The sequence below is a fragment of the Octopus sinensis genome, linkage group LG7, assembly GCF_006345805.1.
Source record: "Octopus sinensis linkage group LG7, ASM634580v1, whole genome shotgun sequence".
NCBI classification, from domain to species: domain Eukaryota; kingdom Metazoa; phylum Mollusca; class Cephalopoda; order Octopoda; family Octopodidae; genus Octopus; species Octopus sinensis.
The window spans coordinates 87,746,573-87,769,939 of record NC_043003.1 but is presented as its reverse complement, the minus strand read 5'-3'; the positions used below and the strand labels follow the sequence as shown (position 1 = coordinate 87,769,939).

At 39.8% G+C, this 23,367-nt stretch overlaps 1 protein-coding gene across 1 annotated transcript in view; it reads left to right on the top strand.

The window, feature by feature from the left end:
- LOC115214055 (fatty acyl-CoA reductase 1) overlaps positions 1 to 23,367 on the top strand; it is a 148,493-nt gene that overhangs the window by 32,999 nt on the left and 92,127 nt on the right. Inside the window, exons 3-4 of the mRNA XM_029783095.2 lie at positions 1,181 to 1,356; positions 10,086 to 10,158. Coding sequence (XP_029638955.2) covers positions 1,181 to 1,356; positions 10,086 to 10,158 — 249 coding nt within the window. The remainder of the gene's footprint in view (positions 1 to 1,180; positions 1,357 to 10,085; positions 10,159 to 23,367) is intronic.

Below are 23,367 nucleotides of genomic sequence, written 5' to 3'. Positions count from 1 at the left end.
TTCACAGCACTGCCAAGCAGCACTCAACAGCAAACCTATCAATTGCATGTTGAAAATCACCTTCTAACAAATTGAGTCATATCATGTCGATTACAAATTCTAGCCAACTGATCCCACACTTGCCAGTCTTTATACCATTTCCAGCCTAGGTGCACATATCAATTTTGTCCATGAAGATTATGAACAGAAGAGGTGATAATATGCACCTTTGGCAGAGTCTGACAGCCACATTGAATGGTTTCAACTCAGTGCCAATTATCCAAAAACAAATGCTAGGGCATTCACATAGGGACTTCAAGGCAACAAGAAGCTGTCCATTGATCCTATACTCCTGCAGAACCTTCCACAAGTTCTGTGGAACTAGGTTGTCTGCCTTTTCGAAGCCTATGAAACAAGCAAGCATACACCTCTTGGCCATACTCACAGGATTTCTTGAAGACATTCCACAATGTGAATATTTGGTTGGCCGTGCTGTGTCTGTACTGTTCATCAGCGAGTTTGAACTCAACAATATCCCTACATCCCTTTGCTAGACATCCAGCATAGACTTTAGCAAGGAGATTCCTCTTTAATTAGAGCAGTCCCTCTTGTCTCCCTTTTTGAAAGTTTGGATTATCACTCTGATGTCACTGCTTAAGAGCATTTTTAGAGATTCAGGCCATCTGATGCACACAAGTCAGTTAGAGAATACCTTCTCTATTTAAAACCTTTAATAACTCGAGCTGAATTTCATCTTCTCCTGAGGCCTAGCCACATTTAAGCTCTTGTGACCTCAGTCTCTGAGAGGCTAGTCATCGCACTTTTGGTGTGCTTTGTGTACTTCAGATGTGACTGGATTTAGGAGATCAAATAAAGTATTCTTTCATCTCACCAGGGTGTGGCTTTCTTCAGAGAGATCTCCAAGTGAGTTTCTGTGGAGGGGGACTTCTTGTTGTAACCAACAAGGTAATAGGTCTCTATGCTTCCTGTATCTTATTCTTATTTTAGCAGCTATACTTTTAGAGCATTCTCCTCTACTCTTAATTAAGGCACCTTGGTAACTAAAACTATCTACCACTTCCATGGCGCCTCTAGGACATTCAATTCTAACCCAAACTTTTAGTAACATTACGCCTTATTTGATTTACCTATTTGGGTTTGTGTCTGTTGCTAATTTTAATTTTTTCCCCCCCTTCCACAGCCTTTTGACAAATTATGGAAAGAGCGACCAGACTTTCACCGTGTCTTACACCCAATAGAAGGTGACATTATGGAAGAGAAATTGGGACTAAAAGACAGAGATAGTAAACTGCTATCTGAAGAAGTAGAGATTGTTTTCCACAGTGCAGCAACAATTAGATTTGATGAACATATCAGGTGAGATTGTTGTGCTTTGAAAATATTATAAACTACATGTATGTGTATGGTACAGAGTTTCATAAACAATATCAAGATTATAAAAAAACATGATGTGATACAGAGATGTAATGTATTTGTAGTTATTGTTAATTATAATGTAATACATGAATTCACATGGGCTATCATTGTTATAGCTATGACAAAAAACACTAATAGCTATAATTAATATCTTAGCTATTACAGTTCTATATTTAAGAGATGAGGAATTATGTACATTATTTACATTTGACTACTGTGATACCTTCTTTCATCACTGACCCACCCTATCACTCCCTCTTTCTCACCATGTCACTCATGCTGGTTTTCTATCCAATCCTCTCACCAATAACCAACAAACAAGATGAGGACAGATATCCGTCAAATGTAAATAATGTAAATCTTAGCTATTGTTTCCCTTCATGCTACACTAAATTCAACAAATAGCTTTCAACAAACCAGACAGATCTGCAATATCTCTATGAATGATGAAATATCTAATCAAGCAGCCCCATGGAATGAGTTATAGCCCAATTAATTAGGAACAGAATTAGACTAGATGAAATGCAGTTTGGTTTTTGTTTGGGAAAAGTATTACTGATGCTATCTTCTTAGATAACTTCAGAAGTGTTTAGCTAAGAGTAAACCATTGTACATAGCATTTATGGACCTGGAGGAAGCTGTGATATGGTGGTCTCTGAGGAAGCTAGGAGTAGATGAATGGCTTGTGAGAGCCATACAAGGTATGTAAAAAGGTAAGGTAAGAGTTAACCACAGTTCAGTGATGAATTCACAGTACAGGCAGGTGTTCACTAGGGCTTGGTTCTCAGTCCCTTCCTATTCATCCTTGTCCTGTAAGTCATAACAGAGGCATTCAAGACCAGCTGCCCTTAAGAACTACTATATGCTGATGATTTCACTCTCATAGTGGAATCTGTAACAGAATTAGAAAAGAAGCTCTGGGTGTGAAAGAAAAACCTAGAGTCAAAGTGTCTTAAAAGTTAACTTAGTAAATATCAAAGTTCTAGTAACTAAGAAAACAGATAGGAAACTACTCACTTAAGCAGGAGTGGACTGAAAGAAAATTGTTTCCACGGTTAGATGTCCTTCCTAACATCAAGCATTTTGCAGAGTTTTCATTTTCTTGTGGCACCACTGCTAGAGATGTTGCCTTGTTCTATGTAAGACAAGAATTTTCTTTATGTTGTCTTCCTTTGTTTAAGAGAAATATGAGTGAGAGAGAATGAGGGTGGAAGTGTAAGGGAAAACAGAATATAAGAATTAGTGATAGGAGTGGGAAGAGAGGTAGCAATGGAAAGAGAAGTAGCAATGGGAGCAAGAAGAAAAGTAGTGATAGGCAGTAACAAGAGAGGTAATAATAGCTGGTGAAAAGAAAGGTAATGATATGCAGTGAGAAGGGAGGTGATCATTTCATTCATTGTCCAACCGTGGTCGAGACAATGGAATTTACTATGTTATGCCAGACTTCACGGTCCATCATAGCATTACGGAGGTCCTGTTGCTTGATGCCTGTATCCCTGGAGATTACATCAGGGTAGGAGAGTGTGCGCCCTCTGGTATTGCGAGTAGATGGCTTCCAGAGGAGAAGAGTAGAAATTACTTCTTTTTCAGCTCTACAACAATGTCCAGCAAACTGGACTCTCCTACCTTTCACAAGAGATGACACAGGTGGTAGTTTCCCATATATTTGCATTTTGGTTGGATGACGCTTCCATGAGAGATTTTGAGCTCTCATAAGGAGGCGAGTGTAGGTTCCATCCAACTGCCTCTCAAGCTTCTTTGATAACGTCCAGGTTTCTGAGCCATATAGTAGAATTGGTTCGACTGTGGCTTTGAATATTTCAAGTTTGAAGTCTCTACTTAGATTTGATGACCAGATCTTATGCATGTCATTACAGGCTGACCAGGCCATACCCTTTCTAGTTAGAAAGTCTTTTCCAGATGATGATATGCATGACCCAAGATATTTATAATCAGAAACCATATTTAAAGGCGTACTGTTGAGAGTATGGATGATGAAATCACTGTTGGACAGGCACTTGTTTATGTATTCAGTTTTGGCCTCATTGAGGTAAAGACCTACACAATTTGAGGCTTGTTCAAGAGATTGTAAAAGAGACTGGGCCTTCGAGAGAGAATCACTGATAAGAGCGATGTCGTCAGCAAAGTCAGTGTCTGTCAAGTACTCAGCTGGGTGTCTGGAACTTCTTCTTGGTTTTATTTCAAAGTCGTTGCCAGAGATGGTATCAACTGACATACGTAGCACATAATCAACAACAATGATGAAAAGAAATGGGGCGAGTGTGTCTCCCTGCAGTATTCCGGCTTTGATTGAGAAAGATGATGTTAAGATGGTTAAGATGGTTGAAGATGTATCTGTGTAGAGGACCTTGATGGCAGAAATAATTTTGTCTGGTATCCCATAGAGCTTAAGGATTTCAAACATCTTGTACCTATCTACAGAATCGAACGCTTTAGAAAAGTCTACAAATACCATTGCAAGATCGCGATTAAATACTTTTGATTCTTCAATAAGTCTGCGCAGGCATAGTATCTGGCTCAGCGTTGAGCGCCCATGTCTGAATCCATTTTGGTTCTTTCGGAGCAAAGGTTCAACAAAAAGGACAAGACGATTTAGGATCAGTTTGTTGTACAGTTTTGCAGCAATTGACATTAGAGATATACCCCTGTAGTTGGTGACAAGGGATAAATCGCCTTTTTGGGGTATTGGAATGATTTGAGATTGGTGGTGATGATAGGCAATGACATGTTGGTTATTGGTGAGAGGACTGGATGGAAAACCAGCATGAGTGACATAGTGTGAAAGAGGGAGTGATAGGGTGGGTCAGAGTCATGAAAGATGGTATCTAAGTAGTGAGGGCATGGGTAGTGCATATCAATGGAGAATGACAAAGAGAGTGCAGTGTGTGCATACACATGAAGGTGAAAGATTGAGAGACAGCCATAAAGAGGGATGATGTTAAGAGACTGTTGTCAATAAATGGGGAGAGTGAAAGTGATGGCTCACAGTAAAAAAGTGTTGAATGTGGACAGATCTGATGTTGTTAGACCAGTGTCATGATGAGAAAGAGGTGAATGATAATGATGGTGGGAGAGAAGAGGACCAATGCAATGCAGAGCTGTTGTTGGATGCTTAATAGAAGCATATTGAATGAGAAATCCAATGTAAGTATATTGTACACGCTACTTTTACTTGAGTGGTTAGGTTCTCTCTAACACCACATTTTTGCTACTCATTTTTGTTATTTCATTCATTGAGGTTCAGCTTTTTGAGATCAATAATCTTCACCTCTTCATGTCTTCATAGGTCTTTCCCTTCCACATTTTCCATCCATTTTGAGCAAGCATTTCTTTATGCAACTCAAACTTCCTTCCCCTTGACATTATATGCCCATACTTGTGCAGTCTTCTGTCTTGCATCCTATATCTGATTCCTCTTGTATTCAGGTTTGCTCTCAGTTCATTTTTGCTCTGTTGTTTGTGCACAACATTACATATCAGTTGAACATGCTCACTTCATTTCTCTCCAGTCTTTACATTTTTCTGTATTCAAGGCCATTCCTCACTACTGTATATTATCAAACTTCAGATGCAATCATCGTCCAATCTTTCCTTTACCCTGAGAGAGAGAGACACTTCATTACCAGAACAAGCAGTAACTTACTTGACTTTTTCCCATGTATTTATGCTGGCTACAATGTTTTTGTGACATCCACTTTGGTTATATAATTAATAAAAGCTGTCATCTACTTTTAGGGAGCCTTCTAAGCATTTGAAGGAGTTTATTACATTCATACTCTCACTGCTAGATGCTCCTAAGCATCTGCCACTCATGAAATCTGTCTTCTCTATCAGCTTGCCTATGATCCTACCTCTGTTGTATGTCTAGATTGGGTATTCTGTATGAAATTTCTACCTATACCTTTTATACATATCGAGCAGGACTTCTTTCTTGTGGAGTAAAACATTATTCTCTGCTAAATGTACATTGAGGCTTCTTGATTCTATGTTATGCTACAAGGTCTGGAATTTCTTATATAAATCTTCCACAGATTCAGCTATAAAACTTAGATCATCAGCATTAGTGTACAGGTGCCCCAACAGCCAACTGATTTTGAACTTCTCCGTTACAGCTTAGAGGATAATAATAATAGGAATGGGCTGAAAACTGAGCTTTGATGGACCCTTACCTGTATGCTAAATTTGTTGCTGAACTTATTGCTTACTGCCTTTCTGTACATAGCATGTATGGTCCTCACAACCCAATCATCTACACCCAATTATTCTTTATAGAATGTAGAAGAAACTTGTCAAAGGCCTTCTCCAGATTGATGAATACTAGATATCAAGGCTTGCTCTTAGTTAAATACTACTTAGCTTCCTAGTTGTCTCACTATTGCACTAAGATGGTATCATTTGTGCTATAACTCTTTTATCAACTTTCATAATCTGGTCCTGTAATAAAGTACCAATCTTGTGCAAGAATTGATTCTTCTCTCTCTCTCTGTGGAGAATATAGATGTGGCCATCTGTCTACCAGGTTTGTGTCAACAAAAATGCTCAAGACATGTCATATACCCCAACAGTACCCCTACAACTCTGTCAGACACTGAGTCTTATGTCATAATTTGGTTGCCACATAGTATCCTACAGTAGGGTATATTCCAGGGCTGGATATAAATGTAGAACTCCTCTTTACATAAGATTGATACAAGGATAATATACACAAGGATGAAGAATGACAGGCTTTAATAGTAGATCACAACTTTTGTTTTTGCACTGCACACCAGCTTTAAGTTGCTGAGTTTATATTTAAACACCATTCGGGAAGTACATTCTTTCTAACTGTTATGCAGTTGAACACTTTTCAGCAGCAGAGGTGTGAGGTGTTCTGGATTGCAAAGCAGTATATCAGAGAGAATAGAGATGTGAGTGAGAAATCATCATCATCATCATTTATCATCTTCCTTCCATGCTGGTATGGGTTGAATGGTTTGACAGGAGCTGGCCTGGCAGAGTGTAATTTGGCATGGTTTTTATGGCTGGATGCTCTTCCTAACACCAACCACTCCGAAGAGTGGGCTGAGTGCTTTTTACATGGCACTCGTACAAGTGAGGTTGATTTTAGCATGGTTTTTTACAGCTTGATGCCTTTCCAAATGCCAATTACTTTACAGTGTGGACTGGGTGCTTTTTACGTGGCACCTGCACTTGTAGGGTCACCAAGTGACTTTGCAAGACAGAGTCTTTGAGAGGGGAGGGGGCAATAAAGGAGATGATCTTGTGTCAGATGATGAAAGATTAGAGTGTGACAGAGCGACAGAAACATATGTTTTGCTGTAGAGGAGGTCCATGGTTACCCAGCCAGAGAGAGGGAGAGAGAAGAGAAAGAGTGAGAGTTAACAAGAATGAAGGCAGAAGCAGTTACTTGGAGAGAGAGTGGGGGTTAACAAGCAGTATGCTGCTATAAAGGATGTAATGGTTACCTAGCCAGAGGTAAGGGCAAGGGAAGGAGGGAGAGAGAATGATCAAGAATGAGGGCAGAAACTGGTTTGTTGCTGTATAGGAGATACATGATTACTCGGCCAGAGAGGAGAGCAAGGGAAAGAGAGAGAGAGAGAGAGAGAGTAGGAAAGAGCAAGAGAGGGATGGCAGCAAGTGCCAGGGTATACTTGCAAGGAACAGGGATTAGGGCATAGATAGGATGGTAGAGTAAGGAAGAGGGAGAGGGAATGGATAATGGTATACTTGCACTTAGTGATTCAGAGAAGAAAGATGCATAGAAGTGCCACTATGAAAGGTGCTAAATGTGGAAAGTGCATGGAAGAAGAGTTTTCAAATATTGAACCAACAGAATTGACAGCAGTATAGTAGATAAGGCAATTAAGAATATGAAGACAGGGAAAGCTCCTAGATCATCAGGAATCACTGCTGAGATGCTTAAAATATCTAGTGGAGTAGGATATAACCTAGTGACTGAATGATTTGTATAGTTAATCAGGTTGTTCATGACCTGGACCACGTCAAGAAAGTTAGAGTTATAGCTCAATTGTTTAGGAATAGAATTAAACCAGATGAGGTGCATTTTGGTTTTGTACCTGGGAAGAATACCACAGACACCATCTTCCTAGTGGACAGCTGCAAGAGAAGTATTTGGCCTAAAGTAAACCATTGTACTTAGTTTTTGTTGATCTTTTTGATCTTGTTCTAAGGAAGTTAGAGGGCTCAGTTCTCAGTCCACTTTTATTCATCATAGTCCTCCAGGCCATGACAGAGGAATTCAAAACAAGCTGCCTGTTGGAACTACTATATGCTGAGAGAGAGAAAGAAAGAGAGAGAGAGAGAGAGAGAGAAAGTGCAAGAGAGTGAGAGTGTGATAGTGCAAGAGAAAGTTGGAGAGAGGTGGTGGCAAAATACACCCTCAAGGTACAGGGATCAGAATAAAAATGGGATGATAGAGTATTGCCAAGGGTGCATGAGTAGGGAGTGGGGACTTCACATGAGTGCAAAGAGTGTAGGGGTGAGGAATGCAGTGACTGGTAAAACCTGGGTATATAGAGGAGGTGGAGGACAACAGGATAGCAACGAAAATCTAATGCCTGTGTGTCCTTGTACTTATTTTTTGTGCACATCTGCCACAGGCACAGAAAACAAACATTCTCTTTTAATCTATCTATGATTCCACTGCACCTCTTATGTGCCCATAGCTTGCACTGGGTGCAATGAATGGAATTCCTTCCAACATAATGAGAAAGGCTTTTTATCTGACAGAAAGAGAGTCTTAGCTGCTTTCTTGCTAACAACAACTTTAGTCTTTGCTAGATAAACTTTAAGGCCTTTTGATTCCAGGTTTTACTTCCATATGTGGAATTTCTCTGATTCCACTATAGATTCTGCTATAAGAGCAAGGTCATCAGCACATAGTAGTTTCCTCTGTTGTGGCCTGGAGGACTATGATGAGTAGGAGTCTGAGAACTGATCCCTGGTGCACTCCAACTTGTACACTAAATTCATTAATGTACTCATGGTCGACTCACACTACTGATAGCACTGCTATACATGGATTGTATATTTTTAACAATCCACTTGTCTACTAACTTCCTTAGAAACCACCAGGTAACAGAGTGAGGGACTCTTTCAAAAGCTTTCTCCAGATTGATGAAAGCCAAGTACAATGGTTTACTTTCAGCTAGTTACTTCTGCAAAGCATGCCATGTTCATGAGTAATTTTAACATTGTTAAGTAACTGTTTAGTGCATATCAAATGATTTTCCTGTGTCTTTGCAGACATGAATTGGCCTCCTCTCAGGACATATGACTTTTATTGAATGTCCTCATGCACCAGAGTTCTGATAGTCCAGTCTGATACCTGAAGTTCTTTGGTAGTTGCCCTCATTGATTCTCTAGAATCATCACTGATAATGTTTTGAATCTACTGGATGAATGTAGTGTCCTTGTAGTGTCTGATTTTATACAGTTAAGACATTCTCCCGAGAGGCTTTCAATTCCATCTGAAAGGTTTTGTAACATTTAGAAAGCTGATAATTTCTATGTTCTGCGTGTCTTTTCATTTTTTGTGTTAGCATTTTCTTTGCCATAGGGGATCTGAAATAAATAAAAGGTTTTTAATTGATTTAAACTGAGTAATTACAATGGGATGCACTAGAACTATTTTGGTTGTGAAAGGGTCTTTTTAAGCACATAGCAATCCCTGAACCCATAAATATCTTTGTTACTTTTATATCATGAATACAGCCTCAACCAAGTATTTTTTAAATCTTTTATGGAGGAGTGAAAGCAATACCAATGACCTATTATGGCACCTCTGAAACTGGAGACCTAGCCCAAATACCTACAAGAAAGCAGACTCTGTTAAAGTTACCAGGTGGTGGTATTAAACTGGGTGACAGTTAAGTCTACCACCCAAGTAGGCCATGGCTACCACCCAAATAGAGCATTGAATTCAGAACAAATACCACAAGTACACCTTGCAATATTTGTAAAATCACTGTACCAGATGCAAAACATCTTGTTCAATGTTTTTACAAATTCCATCAGTACATCCTCTTGGACTCCAATAGGATGAAAGGCAAAGTTGACCTCAGCAGGATGTAAAAAGCCAAAACAAATACTGCAAAGCATTCTGTCCAACATTCTAATGACTCTACTAATTCATTGTTTGTTATATTTATATTGGAAAGAAATTTTTATATGCAGGCATGACTGTAGAATTAAGAAGTTTGCTTCCCAAGCAAATACCCCTACTGCAGGGTCTCAGGCTGATTATAGAAACTGAAAAAAGACATATGCTTGTATGTGCATATGTGTGTATGTTTGTGTCATCTTGTCTTGTCCTGGCATTACATTGTTGTTGTAAATGAGTGTTAGTGTTATGCAATTAGTGTCATTCATTTTCAAAAACATACCTGGTCATGGGAAAATATTACCTTGATTTGTAGCAAGTGAGGGTTGGTAACAAGAAAAGCATCCAGCTGTAGAAAATCTGCATCAATAAATTCCATCTGACTCATGCAAGAATGGAAAAGTGGATGTTAAAATGATGATGATGGTTTTTTTTTTTAGCATCTGTAAAGTGTATGAATTATTCAATAATTTCAGTTATAATATATGGGGTTTATGTGAACCATTCTCTTTTTCTTTTTTGTCAGGTTAGCAGTAGAAATGAATGTGAAGGCAGTGAGGAAAATGATAATTCTGTGTCGGAATTTTAAGAAACTTGAGGTGAGATAACTGTTTATTTTTTTTGAAGATCTCTTTCCCTTTTTTTTTCAGGCCTCCATATGTCTTTAATGACCAAGGATGAAGGTCCTAGTTGTCCACACTACTGGAATAGCATTGTCAGTCGCTGGACTGTCCAATGTGTGACTGTAGTCTCTGCTACACGAGCTGCACTTGTGGGCTATCATGGTGCTGTTTGAGTTGTTGTGTTCTTTTCCTATAGATTTGCCTTTTGTCTTCTGTTGCATGCATCAGTCTTCCTTCTCTTGATTTCAACCACTTGGACAGAGTATACCTGGGAAAAGTAATAGCTAAGAGCTGGTTCCTCACTCCTCAAAGCCATGGAACACATCAACTACTTTACAGAGTGTACTGGGTGCATTTTCTATGGCATCAGCACTACAGAGGTTGCATTGCTGTCAGCCAGACAAAAGAAACTCACAGGCCCTGCTTTGTCAATGCTTGTATTGATTACCAACCACCTACAGATTGTACTGGGTGTATTTTGTGACACCAGTACTGGTGGGATCAGCTTGCTGTGCAAAATGAGCTACCATGGTGGATGGAACAGATTTATTGTAAGAGGATTGTAATGGAGAGAATAACGAAGGAAACAGTATTAGATAGGAGTAATGGAGGGGACTGGGGAAGAAAAGTAATATCTGGGATTAGTATGAAAGAGAAGGCAGACAATGTGGTAATCTTAATGGGCAGGTTGAAGGGCAAAATCCAGTGTCTGGCATGCTAGCATGAGATGGACAGTTTCTCAGGGTCCAAGACATTCTTCTTGAGTGTTACACAGGTATTTATTATTAAGAGAGTGGTAGAGGAGGGACTAATAGAAAATTTTTTGAAAAAGTGTGTGTGTTGGGATTTGGGTAAGGGACAGAAAGTGAAAAGTAGTGCCAGAGGGGTTATTGGGAGAGAGGTAGAATGATAGGGCAGTAGGGGTATTTGAGTAGGAAGAGATGCAGTGCTCCTCCATGTTAAACAAGAAGTAGGTAGAGTGCTGCATGGAAGGGAGATAAAGTGATGATAAGCTGGGGCATATCCTGAAGTTAACATGTCCAAGAGAGCAGGTGGAAGAATTATGGAGGGTTGGTAACAGCTGCAAGATTACAATCACTTCTCACTTAAGTATCATGAATCAGGAAGAAAGAATAAGGTGCTTCAGGATATAGGTGGGGAGGTATATGGAAGGGAGATAATCAGTATGTGCAAATAATGTCCTTTCCTCTCAGTTATGGGTGTCATAGCATGGCACAATGAGTAGAAGAGATGAGAAGGTACAAACTAGGCACAGTGAGAAGAGATAAAAAGGTACAGAAGAGGCACAGTGGTTTTGAGAGTAAATGGTGGAAGGATGCGAGGGTATAGAATAGGTAATAGACAGGTGTGGAGATACATGCAGAAAAAACAAACATACATTAGGCAAGGAGGGTTGTGTAAGAGGTCAGATCTGCAGCACCACGTACAACCAGTTAACATGGTCTTCAGTCTACTTCATTCAATCTAACATCTTGCGGTCATTTTTCACCATATTATCCCAATCTTCCTTGGTCTCCCTTTTCCACAGGGAGACCAAAAGAGACTTCCACATCTTTGATTCCTCAGTACTTGCTTATGCAGCTATCATCCCCTGTTTTCATCACATGTCTATACTAGCACAATCTCCTCTCCAGCACACTACATCTTACTCCTCTTATGTCCAATATGTCTCTCAGTTCAGTTATTCACACTAATATGGCACACCCAGGGAGGCATGCTCCTTTCATTTCTTTCTCGTTTTTGCATGTCTCCTGCACTGAAGGCTCACGTCTCACCTGCTCACGTACAGCAACACACTTTGCACACAAGCATTATAAGGTCTGTCCTTGATCTTGAGGGATAATTCCTTTGTTGTTTGCAAAGGTAATAGTTCTCTGAGATACTTGTGTGTGTACATATATGTATGCATGCATGAGTAAATCTGTGTATGTATATATATATATATATATATATATATATATATATATATTATATATATATATATATATTATATATATATATATGTGTATATGTAGGTGTGTGTGAATGGAGGTGTGTTGATATATGTTGCAACCAAGAAGTAAGGTGGAGAGGAGCTTCACCCAGGTTCCTCACAGGCAAGACACGTAAGTATAAAATCTGGGAAGGTAACAGTAACAGGGTAGGTGTTATGGGCATACTTCTTGCAGAGAAATTAGTGGATAAGTTCATAGAAGTAGTCAGAGTGAATGATAGAATGCTTAAGCTCAGGCTAGTCTTGCAGATTATGCCCCACAAGCAGGCTTACCAAATGAACAGAAAGACCATTTTTATGATATTCTTCTGCAGGCTACCTCTAAGGCGAATGACAGGGATCTCACTTTGTGGGTGGGGACTTGAATGGGCATGTTGGACTGCAGCCCAGTATTTTCCATGGTGTAGATGGGGGCCATAGAATTGGTTTCCAAAATGAAGAGGGAACAAAGCTAATGGAGTTCTCTGATGCACATAACCTATTGATCTGCAACACCAATTTCAGGAAGCCAACCAGCCATTTAATAACCTACAAATCAGGTGGTTACGCTAGCCAGATCGATTACATTCTCACCAGGCAGCGGGATGCATGGTTGCTCTTAAATACAAAGACCCTCCCAATGAAGAATGTATCCCTCAGCTTTGATTAGTCATTAATGATTTTAGACTCCAGGTCAGAAGGATGCCAAGAAGCAGACCAATTTGGAAAAGAAGGATTTGGAAGCTTAAGGATCTTTGATATGGTTAGAGATTTAGGGACATCCTAAATGAGAAATTTGATGTGAGGGAGGAGGAGCTACAAACCTGTGATATAGAGAGCAACTGGGAATTCCTGCAGGACAGCTTGCTGAGTGCCAAAGACCAAGTCTATGGGTCTCATCTACACCATGGAAAATACTGGGCTGCTGTCCAACATGCCCATTCAAATCCCCAGCCACAAAGATGAGATCCTTGTTATTCGTCTTAGAGGTAGCTTGCAGAAGAATATAATAAAAACGGTCTTTCTGTTCATTTGGTAGGCCTGCTTGTGGGATAACATGGTGTTAGAACGTTGTGGTAGACAGGGCCATTAGAGTAAAGAAATGGGTGTCAAAGGACTGGAAGAGTTGGAGTTGCAGGAAACTGTATCAGATAACCAGAAGGGAAGCTAGGAGACAGATATATCTAACCAAGAAAGAAGCAGAAAAGAAGTTTGCCAATTTTCAGCAATGTGAGGACCAAAGAACTGAAGTGTTTTGGTTGCAAGACAGTGTGTGAGAGAAAATCGCAATGTCATAGGAGTGAAATGTGTCCACATGGATGATGGTGCACTTGCATCTAATGATTCTACAAAGAAAGAGGCTTGGAAATGCCATTATGAAAGACTACTGAATGTGGAGAATGAATGGAGCGAAGGAAGAGTCAGCCAAATGGCGACCCAGTTCAGGGACCAGCTACCTGAATCGACAGTACCTTTGTAGATAAAGCAATTAAGGATGTGAAGACAGGGGAAGCCCCCAGCCCATCAGGAATCACTGCTGAGATGCTTAAATATTTGGTGGTGTGGGTTATGGCTTAGTTACCTGTCAATCAGGTGGTTCATGAAGGAGTCTTACCCACTGATTGGTGTAGCAGCACCGTAGTCAATGGCTACAAAGGTAAAGCTGATGCCTTAGAAATAATTACGGAGGTATCAAATTGTTGGATCAGGTGATGAAAGTTACAGAGAGAGTCATAGCCCAACTAATTAGGGAAAGAGTTAACCTAGATGAGATGCAGTTTGGTTTTGTGCCAGGGAGAAGCACCACTGATGCTATATTTCTGGTAAGACAGCTACAGGAGAAATATGTAGCCAAAGATGAACCTCTGTACCTGGCCTTTGTTGATTTGGAGAAAGCCTTTGAAGGGTTGCTTGATCCCTTATCTGGTGGTCAATGCAGAAACTAGGGATAGGCAAGTAGTTAGCGAGAGCTGTACAAGCTGTGTACAGGGATGCTACCAGTAAGGTGAGGGTTGGCAATGAGTACAGCGAAAAATTTAGGCTGTATGTAGGGGGTCCACCAAGGATCAATGGTTGGCCCCTTCTTATTTATCATAGTCTTCCAGGCAATAACAGAGGAATTCAAGACAGGCTGCCCCTGGGAGCTCCTCTATGTTGATGACGTTGCTCTTATAGCTGCTACAATAAACGCTGAAAATGTGTAGAAAATAGACTCCATTAACTGGCAGGGGAAAAAGCTAGAGGTAGTAGATAGCTTCTGTTATCTAGGTGTCCACATTAGTAGTGGAGATGGATGCTCTAAGAGCATAGCAGTGAGAATAAGATTAGGCTGGGCATAGTTCATAGAGCTCCTACTTCTGCTGGCAACAAAGAGCCTCTCTCTCAGAGTGAAAGGCAGATTGTATGATGCCTGTGTGTGAACAGCCATGCTACATGGCAGTGAAACATGGGCTGTGTGTGACAGCTGACGATATGCGTTGGCTTGAAAGAAATGAAGCCAGTATGCTTCACTGGATGTGCAATGTCAGTGTACATGTTTGACAGAGAGTAAGCGTGTAAGCATCTTGAGAGAAAAGTTAGGCATAAGCGGCATCAGATGTGGTGTACAAGAGAGATGACTGCACTGGTATGGTCATGTGTTGCATATGGACATTATTATAAGGGTGGGAATAGATGTAAAGAGGACAATGATATTGGTAATAAGATGTCAGAATAGACTCATGAGGTACAAGAAGATGAGTATAAAAGAGAAATTACACAAACAATCAGGAATAGTGGGTGGATGTGTTCATTAGAATGTGGATGGTTAGAGATGGTGTAAAAGTGAATATAGTGAATAGAATTAGGGTAGGGGTGTGGTTGATGGTAAATATCAGCATGGTAGTAGGAGAGTGAAGTAAAAGAATAAGTGGCTCAGGAAGGAAGAGGTAATGTATGAGAGTGCAGACAGGGAGGAGAGTAGCACTATAAGAAACCTTTTGGCAGATCAGACAATATGGAGATTTAATTACAAAGAAATAATGAAAAAGGCAAAAGATGGGGGATTAAGTAGCAGAAAATGGTGGTGGGAGTGAGTTCACCTCAGAACAAATGGAGCTAATGTGTGGGATGAGAGAGAGAGATGTGTAAAATGAGATGAATGACAAAGATACATAGGGATGGCTGTAGTGAGTGGGAGACACAAAGTTGGAGGAAGACTGTCAAAACCAGATATGTCACAGTGATGAGAATGATAGCAGAAAAGAGAGGGAGTTAAGGATGAAATATGGCAGTCCTAAGATATATCTCAAGGAGAAAGAATAATAACTGGAGGCACAGCAAAGGGGGGTGGGTGGAAAATAAGTAGAAAGGGATGATATTGAGAGTGAGGGATGGGTTGTAAAAGGAAGTGGTTCCAGGGATTAGGGAGGTAACTGGTAGCACAATGGGGCAAATGATCTGCATACTCTGCTCTCATGATTGTAGTAGCTGAATATTGTCATAGAAGAGTGGAGGGATGAGAGGTAGGGGAAGGCTTGGAAGGGACAGATTGGGTGCAATGTATAGACACAAGCACAATGTTTTAGAATCTCCCTTTCAAGACAGACAAGTTTTCTTGAGCATAGTCAATTGTCACTCATCTTGATCCTTTGTCATCTTTGTTAGGCACAACATCTTGAAATCAGCTTTCACTACTTCATCCCTGGTCTCCCTTTTCCATACATGCCATCCATATTCAGTGATCAGTACTTCTTTATACATCTGTTCTCATTCATATACACCATATACAGAGTCTTTTGTCTTCACACATTTGATGCCTCATGCCCAATTTTTCTTTCAACATATTTTCACTTTGTCATACATGCACACTGATATTGCACATCCACTTGAGCATACTTGTTTTATTCCTTTCTAGTCTTTGCATGTTCTTGGCATTCAGGGAAAATGATTCACTACCATGCAGCACTATTGTTCATACATAAGCTTCATACCATCTACCTTTCATTTCGAGAGAAAGACTTTTTGTTACTAACAGTGATAACAGCTTTCTGAACTTTCTTCATCCTGTTTTTATTCTAGCAACTATACTTCCAGAACATCTTTCTCCACTGCTAAATCAGTCATCTATGTAATAGAAACAATTTATTGCCTCTGTGGAACCTACTGGACAGTCAAGACAATCTGTTTCTTGTGTGTTTTTTGTGGTTATTCTGTGCATCTGACACATACAAAGTCTACTTCTGTATTAACCTTCCTGACATATCACTGCACCTCTTGTTCATCTTTAGCTTACACTGGGTACATTGTATGGAATCTCCACCAACACCTTTCCTACATATCAAATGTGCTATTTCCTGATAATAGTAGAGTCCTGTCTATTTTCTTGCTAACTAAAACTTTTGTCTTTGCTAAGCTTTAAGGCTTTTTGATTCTAGGTTTTGGTATAAGAATGAGGTCATTAGCGTATCATAGTTATCAAGAGCAACCAGTTTTAAATCCCTGTGTTATAGCCTGGAGGACTATGATTACTAGGAAGGGACTGAGAACCAAATCCTTGTGAACCCTACCCGCACACTAAATTCATTGCTGTATTTGTTGTTAACTTCTCACTTCACTGACCTTTGTACATTGCTTGAATGGTTCTCACATGCCATTCATCTGTCTTAGCTGCCTCAGGGATCTCCAGATCACAGAGCAAAGGACCTAGTGAAATGCTTTCTCTATGTTGACAAATGCCAAGTACAATGGCTTTTAGCTAAATACTTCTGCAGCTATCTTACAAGGAAGAGAACTTCAGTTGTACTTCTCCCTGACGCAAACTAAACACTTTATCTAACCCAGTTCTCTTCCTAAGCTATAATTCTTTCCATAACTTTCATGACCTGGTTCAGCAATTTGAAACTTTTGTAATTACTTCTGTCTAAAGGATCTTTATCTTTGTAACAATTGATCTGTCTGGAGTAATACCTTTCTGTACATCCCATTTAAATATATGAGTAAGTAGGCTGTTTTCCACTCCATCAGGTGTATTTTAAGATTCTTGGTTGTAATTCTTGATTGATCAAATTTCCCTGCCTTCATATCTTTAATTGCTTTGTCTATGAAATTGCTGTCAACTAGAATAGGTAATTCTTCCATTTGGACCAAATTGGGAATAACTTCTAACTCCCTTGCATTCTCCACATTTAACAGCTTATTTCTTTTCTGAATCACCAAGTGCAAGTGTACCATTATACAACTGCACACGCTTCTCACTCATAACATCTCAATTCTCTTTAATACACTGCCTTGCTATCTGAAACACCTCGTATCTCTGATCCTCATGCTGTAGAACATTGGCAAACTTCTTCCTTTCTACTTTTTCCCCTTGCTAGATAGAATTTTCTATATACATTTGTCAGAGAGAAAGCATATAATCTTCCCAGGTTTATTTTAGTCTTTGTACTTCATAACAGATATACTTAGAGACCTACATAGATACATATATGTATGCATGTCTATACATGTTTGTATGCATACATATATATATATATATGTATGTATCTCTAAACATATGTATATATATATATCTATAATAATAAAAGCAAAATTCTGTCTGTCTGTCTGGGATCCCTGTATTTCAGCCTACATTTACTCTACATAGACATATACCATTTCGGAATCGCCTGGAGGGATGGGGGTAGCAGGGAACCATACCAAGTAGCCAAAAGGGAGGCCGGACGGCAGGTATACATAGCCAAAGATATAGCAGAAAAGAAGAAGTTTGCCAATGTCCAGTGACGCGAGGACCAAAGAACTGAGGTATTTCGTATTGCTAGACAGTGTGTGAGAGAAAATAGTGATATTACACGAGAGAAATGTGTCCGCATGGATGATGGGGCACTTGCTTTTAATGTTGGTGAAAAGAAAGAGGCTTGGAGAAGCCATTATGAAAGACTGCTGAATGTGGAGAATGAATGGGAGGAGGAGAGCCTGCCAAATGTTGACCCAGTAGAGGGACCAGCTATCCAAATAGACAGCTCCCTTGTAGTTAAGGCAATTAAGGATATGAAACCAGATAAAGCCCCCGGCCCATCAGGTATCACTGCTGAGATGCTTAAAACAGCTGGTTATGTGGGCTATGGCCTAGTCACCCGTATTGTTAACCAGGTAGTTCATAATGTAGTCATACCCAATGACTGGCGTAGCAGCACCATAGTCAACTGCTACAAGGGTAAGGGTGATGCTCTAGATAGAAATAACTACAGGGGTATTAAACTATTGGATCAGGTGATGAAGGTCACAGAGAGGGTCATAACCCATCTCATTAGGGAGAGAATTTGCTTAGATGAGATGCAGTTCGGTTTTGTGCCGGGTAGAAGCACCACTGATGCTATATTCCTGGTCCGACAACTGCAGGAGAAGTACCTAGCTAAAGATAAACCCCTCTACATAGCTTTTGTGGACTTGGAGAAAGCCTTTGACAGGGTTCCCCAATCCTTTATCTGGTGGTCGATGCGGAAACTGGAGATTGACGAATGGCTAATAGGGCTGTACAGGCTCTATACAGAGGCTGTCAGCAAGGTTAGGATTGGCAACGAATATAGTGAAGAATTCCGGGTAGAAGTAGGTGTACACCAGGGCTCAGCCCTCAGTCCCCTTTTATTCATCATAGTCCTCCAGGCAATAACAGAGGAATTCAAAACAGGTTGCCCCTGGGAGCTCCTCTATGCTCATGACCTGGCCCTCATAGCAGAATCACTACTGGAACTAAAAAAGAAATTTCGGGTGTGGAAACAAGGGTGAGAATCAAAGGGCCTTAGAGTAAATGTAGCGAAGACCAAAGTTATAGTATGCAGAAAGGCGAACTCAGCACACACCCCATCGGGCAGGTGGCCCTGCTCGAGCTGTAGGAAAGGTGTAGGTAGAAACTCCATAAGATGCACCCAGTGTAAGCTATGGACGCATAAGAGGTGCAGCAACATCAAAGGGAAATTAACTGATAAGATAGCTTTCATGTGCGGCAGATGCACAGGGACAATAGACACCACAAATACTCAGAAAACAGATTCCATCACACTCCAGGGGAGAAACTAGAAGTAGTTGATAGTTTCCGCTACCTGGGTGACCAAGTTAGTAGTGGGGGTGGATGCTCAGAGAGTGTCACCACTAGAATACGAATAGCCTGGGCAAAGTTTAGAAAGCTCCTACCCCTACTGGCGACAAGGGTCTCTCACTCAGAGTGAAAGGTAGATTGTATGATGCATGTGTGCGAACTGCCATGCTTCACGGCAGTGAAACATGGGCCGTGACTGCAGAGGACATGCATAGACTTGAAAGAAATGAAGCTAGCATGATCCGCTGGATGTGTAATGTCAGTGTGAATGCACGACAGAGTGTAAGCACCCTGAGAGAAATGCTAGGCATAAGAAGCATCAGATGCGGTGTGCAAGAGCGACGCTTGCGATGGTATGGTCATGTACTGCGGATGGATGAGGAGAGATGTGTGAAGAAGTGCCACTCCCGAACAGTTGAAGGAATCAGGGGGAGGTAGACCCAGGAAGACATGGGATGAGGTAGTCAAGCATGACCTCAGAGCGTTGGGCCTCACTGAGGCAATGGCGAAGGACCGAGATCTCTGGAGATGTGCTGTGACTACTAAGACCCGGGATGCTTCCGGCACCAGTTCCGCATACCCCTGCCCATTCAAAGTACCTTGGATCCCGGAACATCTCGCTGTGCTTGATGAGACCTGTTGAGTCAAGTGCATGTACATGAACATCGAACCAAATATCAATGGAACAGTAGTTGTGATACCTGTGCCGGTGACACATAAAAAGCACCATCCGAACGTGACCGTTGCCAGTGCCGCCTCGACTGGCTTCTGTGCCGGTGGCACATAAAAAGCACCATCCAAACGTGGCCGATGCCAGCACCGCCTCGACTGGCTTCTGTGCCGGTGGCACATAAAAAGCACCATCCAAACGTGGCCAATGCCAGCACCGCCTCGACTGGCTTCTGTGCCGGTGGCACATAAAAATTCACCAAGCGATCGTGGCCGATGCCAGACCCCTCTGGCACCTGTGCAGCTGGCACGTAAAAAGCACCCACTACACTCGCGGAGTGGTTGGCGTTAGGAAGGGCATCCAGCTGTAGAAACACTGCCAGATCAGACTGGAGCCTGGTGCAGCCCCTGGCTCCCCAGACCCCGGTCGAACCGTCCAACCCGTGCTAGCGCGGAAAACGTACGTTAAATGATGATGATGATGATGATCCTGGGATTGAAAATCTGCCCTTCATTTGGTTCTTGAACATCCAGCATTGGGATCTGACTTCTAGCAGGTAAAGCTTGGCTGATTCACACCATTTTGGTGGTGTTTGTCAAATGACATCAGAGATCAAGGGGGAGATAAATGACATTCGCTTCATTAAATTTACGTTGCGATAAGAACTTTGGGACAAATTGGCCAACCGTTGGAATTGAATTTAGGACTGAAGCAATGGAATGATCTGTCCTTAATCCCTGATGAAACACCACAGGAGCATATAGTCATTATAGATGTATTATAGGTCCCTTTAGTTTTGGACCACAGGTCCAATTAGCCCTCCACAAGAGCTAGCTTAAAAGTCCACATGGAGTGCAGCTTTTAAGCTAGTAGATAATAAGAAGAGGGGGAAAAAGGTATTAAAAATTCTAGGCAGATATCAATAAAGCACTCAGTTTCAAAAAAATTTGGTTAACTATATCCTACAATGAGATACTAATAAATGCAAGTAGAAAAGGTAATTTTTCATGTATGACAAGTTGATCCAGATAACATTTGGAAGAAATTCATAGTATTAGACAAAAAATATACGTATAGAGAAAATCACATCTTGTTGAATTCACCTTACAAAGCCAACAATTGTTTCTATTCTGATAAAATAGTTAGATATAGAAAATATCATTGAAATGAATATTTCTGAAGATCCATGTTGACATGTTTTCAAGTCAATCCAAAATTAGTCAAATTCAAAGTGAACTAAGGAAATATTTCCAGTGCAAATTTATGGCAACATTTCACTGTAAAATTCCCATTAAAATATAATAAAATTAATTTAGAAGTAATTATATAATACATTTCTTCAAGGTAGAAATCACGTGTAGAATTGCCAATATTGTACAGTGGTGCATAACTAATGATGGACCACTTCAAATGATACTTAAATCCTAAATGCATTTACTAAGATTTGTAGATAACTAATTGCTGTGATGTAAAATTTCTGTTTCTAATTGTCGTAATCTAGAATTCTTATGTTTATTTTGTATTCTTTCGTTATCTGTTGTCACCAAAAGTTGAATACAAAAATAGATTTTCTTAGATTATATTTCTTCTTAGTGTTCTTTTTGTATGTGTTTGTGTACTGGAAATATTTCCTTAGTTTACTTTGAATTTAGCTAATTTTAAATTACCTTGAAAATGTTGTTAACATGTATTTTCAGAAATATTAATGTCAATGATATGTTCTATATCTAACTATTTTAATGTAATGGAAACAGTTGTAAGTTTTGTAAGGTGAATTCTGCAATTAAAGCTGTGATTTTCTCTATATGTATTTTTGTTATATATATAGTTCTATTAATCTACTTTTAATCTTTCCCTATATATATATATATATATATATATATATATATCCCATGTTAGCATGGAAAGCGGACACTAAACGATGGTAATGATGATGATGTTATATATAGTTCTATTAATCTACTATTAAATCTAATAACCTTTCCTTTATATATATATACATATATATATATAGGATCCAATCCAGGTGACAACGTAGGTGAATTGGGTACAAAAAATTCAGGGTAAATACTTGATAATTGTAAGCACCTGTATATGCCAGTTAGTGGTGTAGGTGATAGAGTATATTTATCAAAAGAAAAACATGATGCAAAGGATTTAGCGGTACATATGTTTCTGGCTTTTATTAGACAGTTTGACGCTTTGGTTTTGTTTTGGTGCCTCGCTCTATTGTACATGACTATGAGGATTTGCATCCCAAACGTAAATCGTCTTTTTCCCAAACTTATAATGTAATACATGTCCTTGGAGTAGTAATTGTGCGCGGCTGAAGAAGGCTATTGTCATACATATTACACCAATTATGCATTGATATAAACTGTCTAATAAAAGCCAAAAACATATGTACCGCTAAATCCTTTGCATCATGTTTTTCTTTTGATAAATATATATATATATATATATATATATGAAGATTAATAGATTTAATAATAGATTAATAGAACTATATATATAGGGAAAGATTAATATATTTAATAATAGATTAATAGAACTATATATATATATATAGTTCTATTAATCTATTATTAAATCTATTAATCTTTCCCTATATATATATATAGTTCTATTAATCTATTATTAAATATATTAACCTTTCCCTATATTTATATATATATATAGTTCTATTAATATATTATTAAATCTATTATTCTTTGCCTATATATATATATAATATATATATATATATATATATATATATATATAATTTTATTTTTTATTCTATTTTATCTAGTTTCAGCTCACGAGCTGTGGCCATGCTGGGGCACCGCCATTTGGTGTTGCTACATGATTTTACTTCACGAATGCTTTTTAGCAATTGCCATTTGGTGCATGAGAGAGTTCGATGCAGCTGCCCTCATCTGCACCTCTTGCCGTGAAGTTGGTTCATCTGGGACACCTGACAGGAAGAGATCCAGTTTTATTTTAAAGACATCTGCATCCACCCCATGCAGGTCTCTCAGGTTCTTCGGGAGGATATTGAAGAGCTGTGGGCCTCTGAAGCCCAGGCTATCACAGTATCTTGTCCTACATCTTGATGGCAAATTTGGAGTTCTTGGCACTATGTAGTGGCGCCCAGTTCTAGTATTTGTGTAACTCTCGATGCCAAAGTTTGGGACAAGTCCTTCTAGGATCTTCCAGATGTATATTATGGCATATCTTTCTCTTGAGTCTTTCCCAGTAGCTTATATGCTGCACAGAGGCTATCTTCTTCATGTAGCTTCGTTGGATCGCCTCAAGTTCTGTGATTAACTTGACACTGGATGGTGACCATAGCTGAGAGCAATAGTCAAAGTGGCTTAGGACAAGTGTCCTCCAGAGGATCATCATGGTGTCCTGGTCTCTTGTTCTAAAAGTTCTAAGAATCCATTCGGTCAGCCGCCTACATTT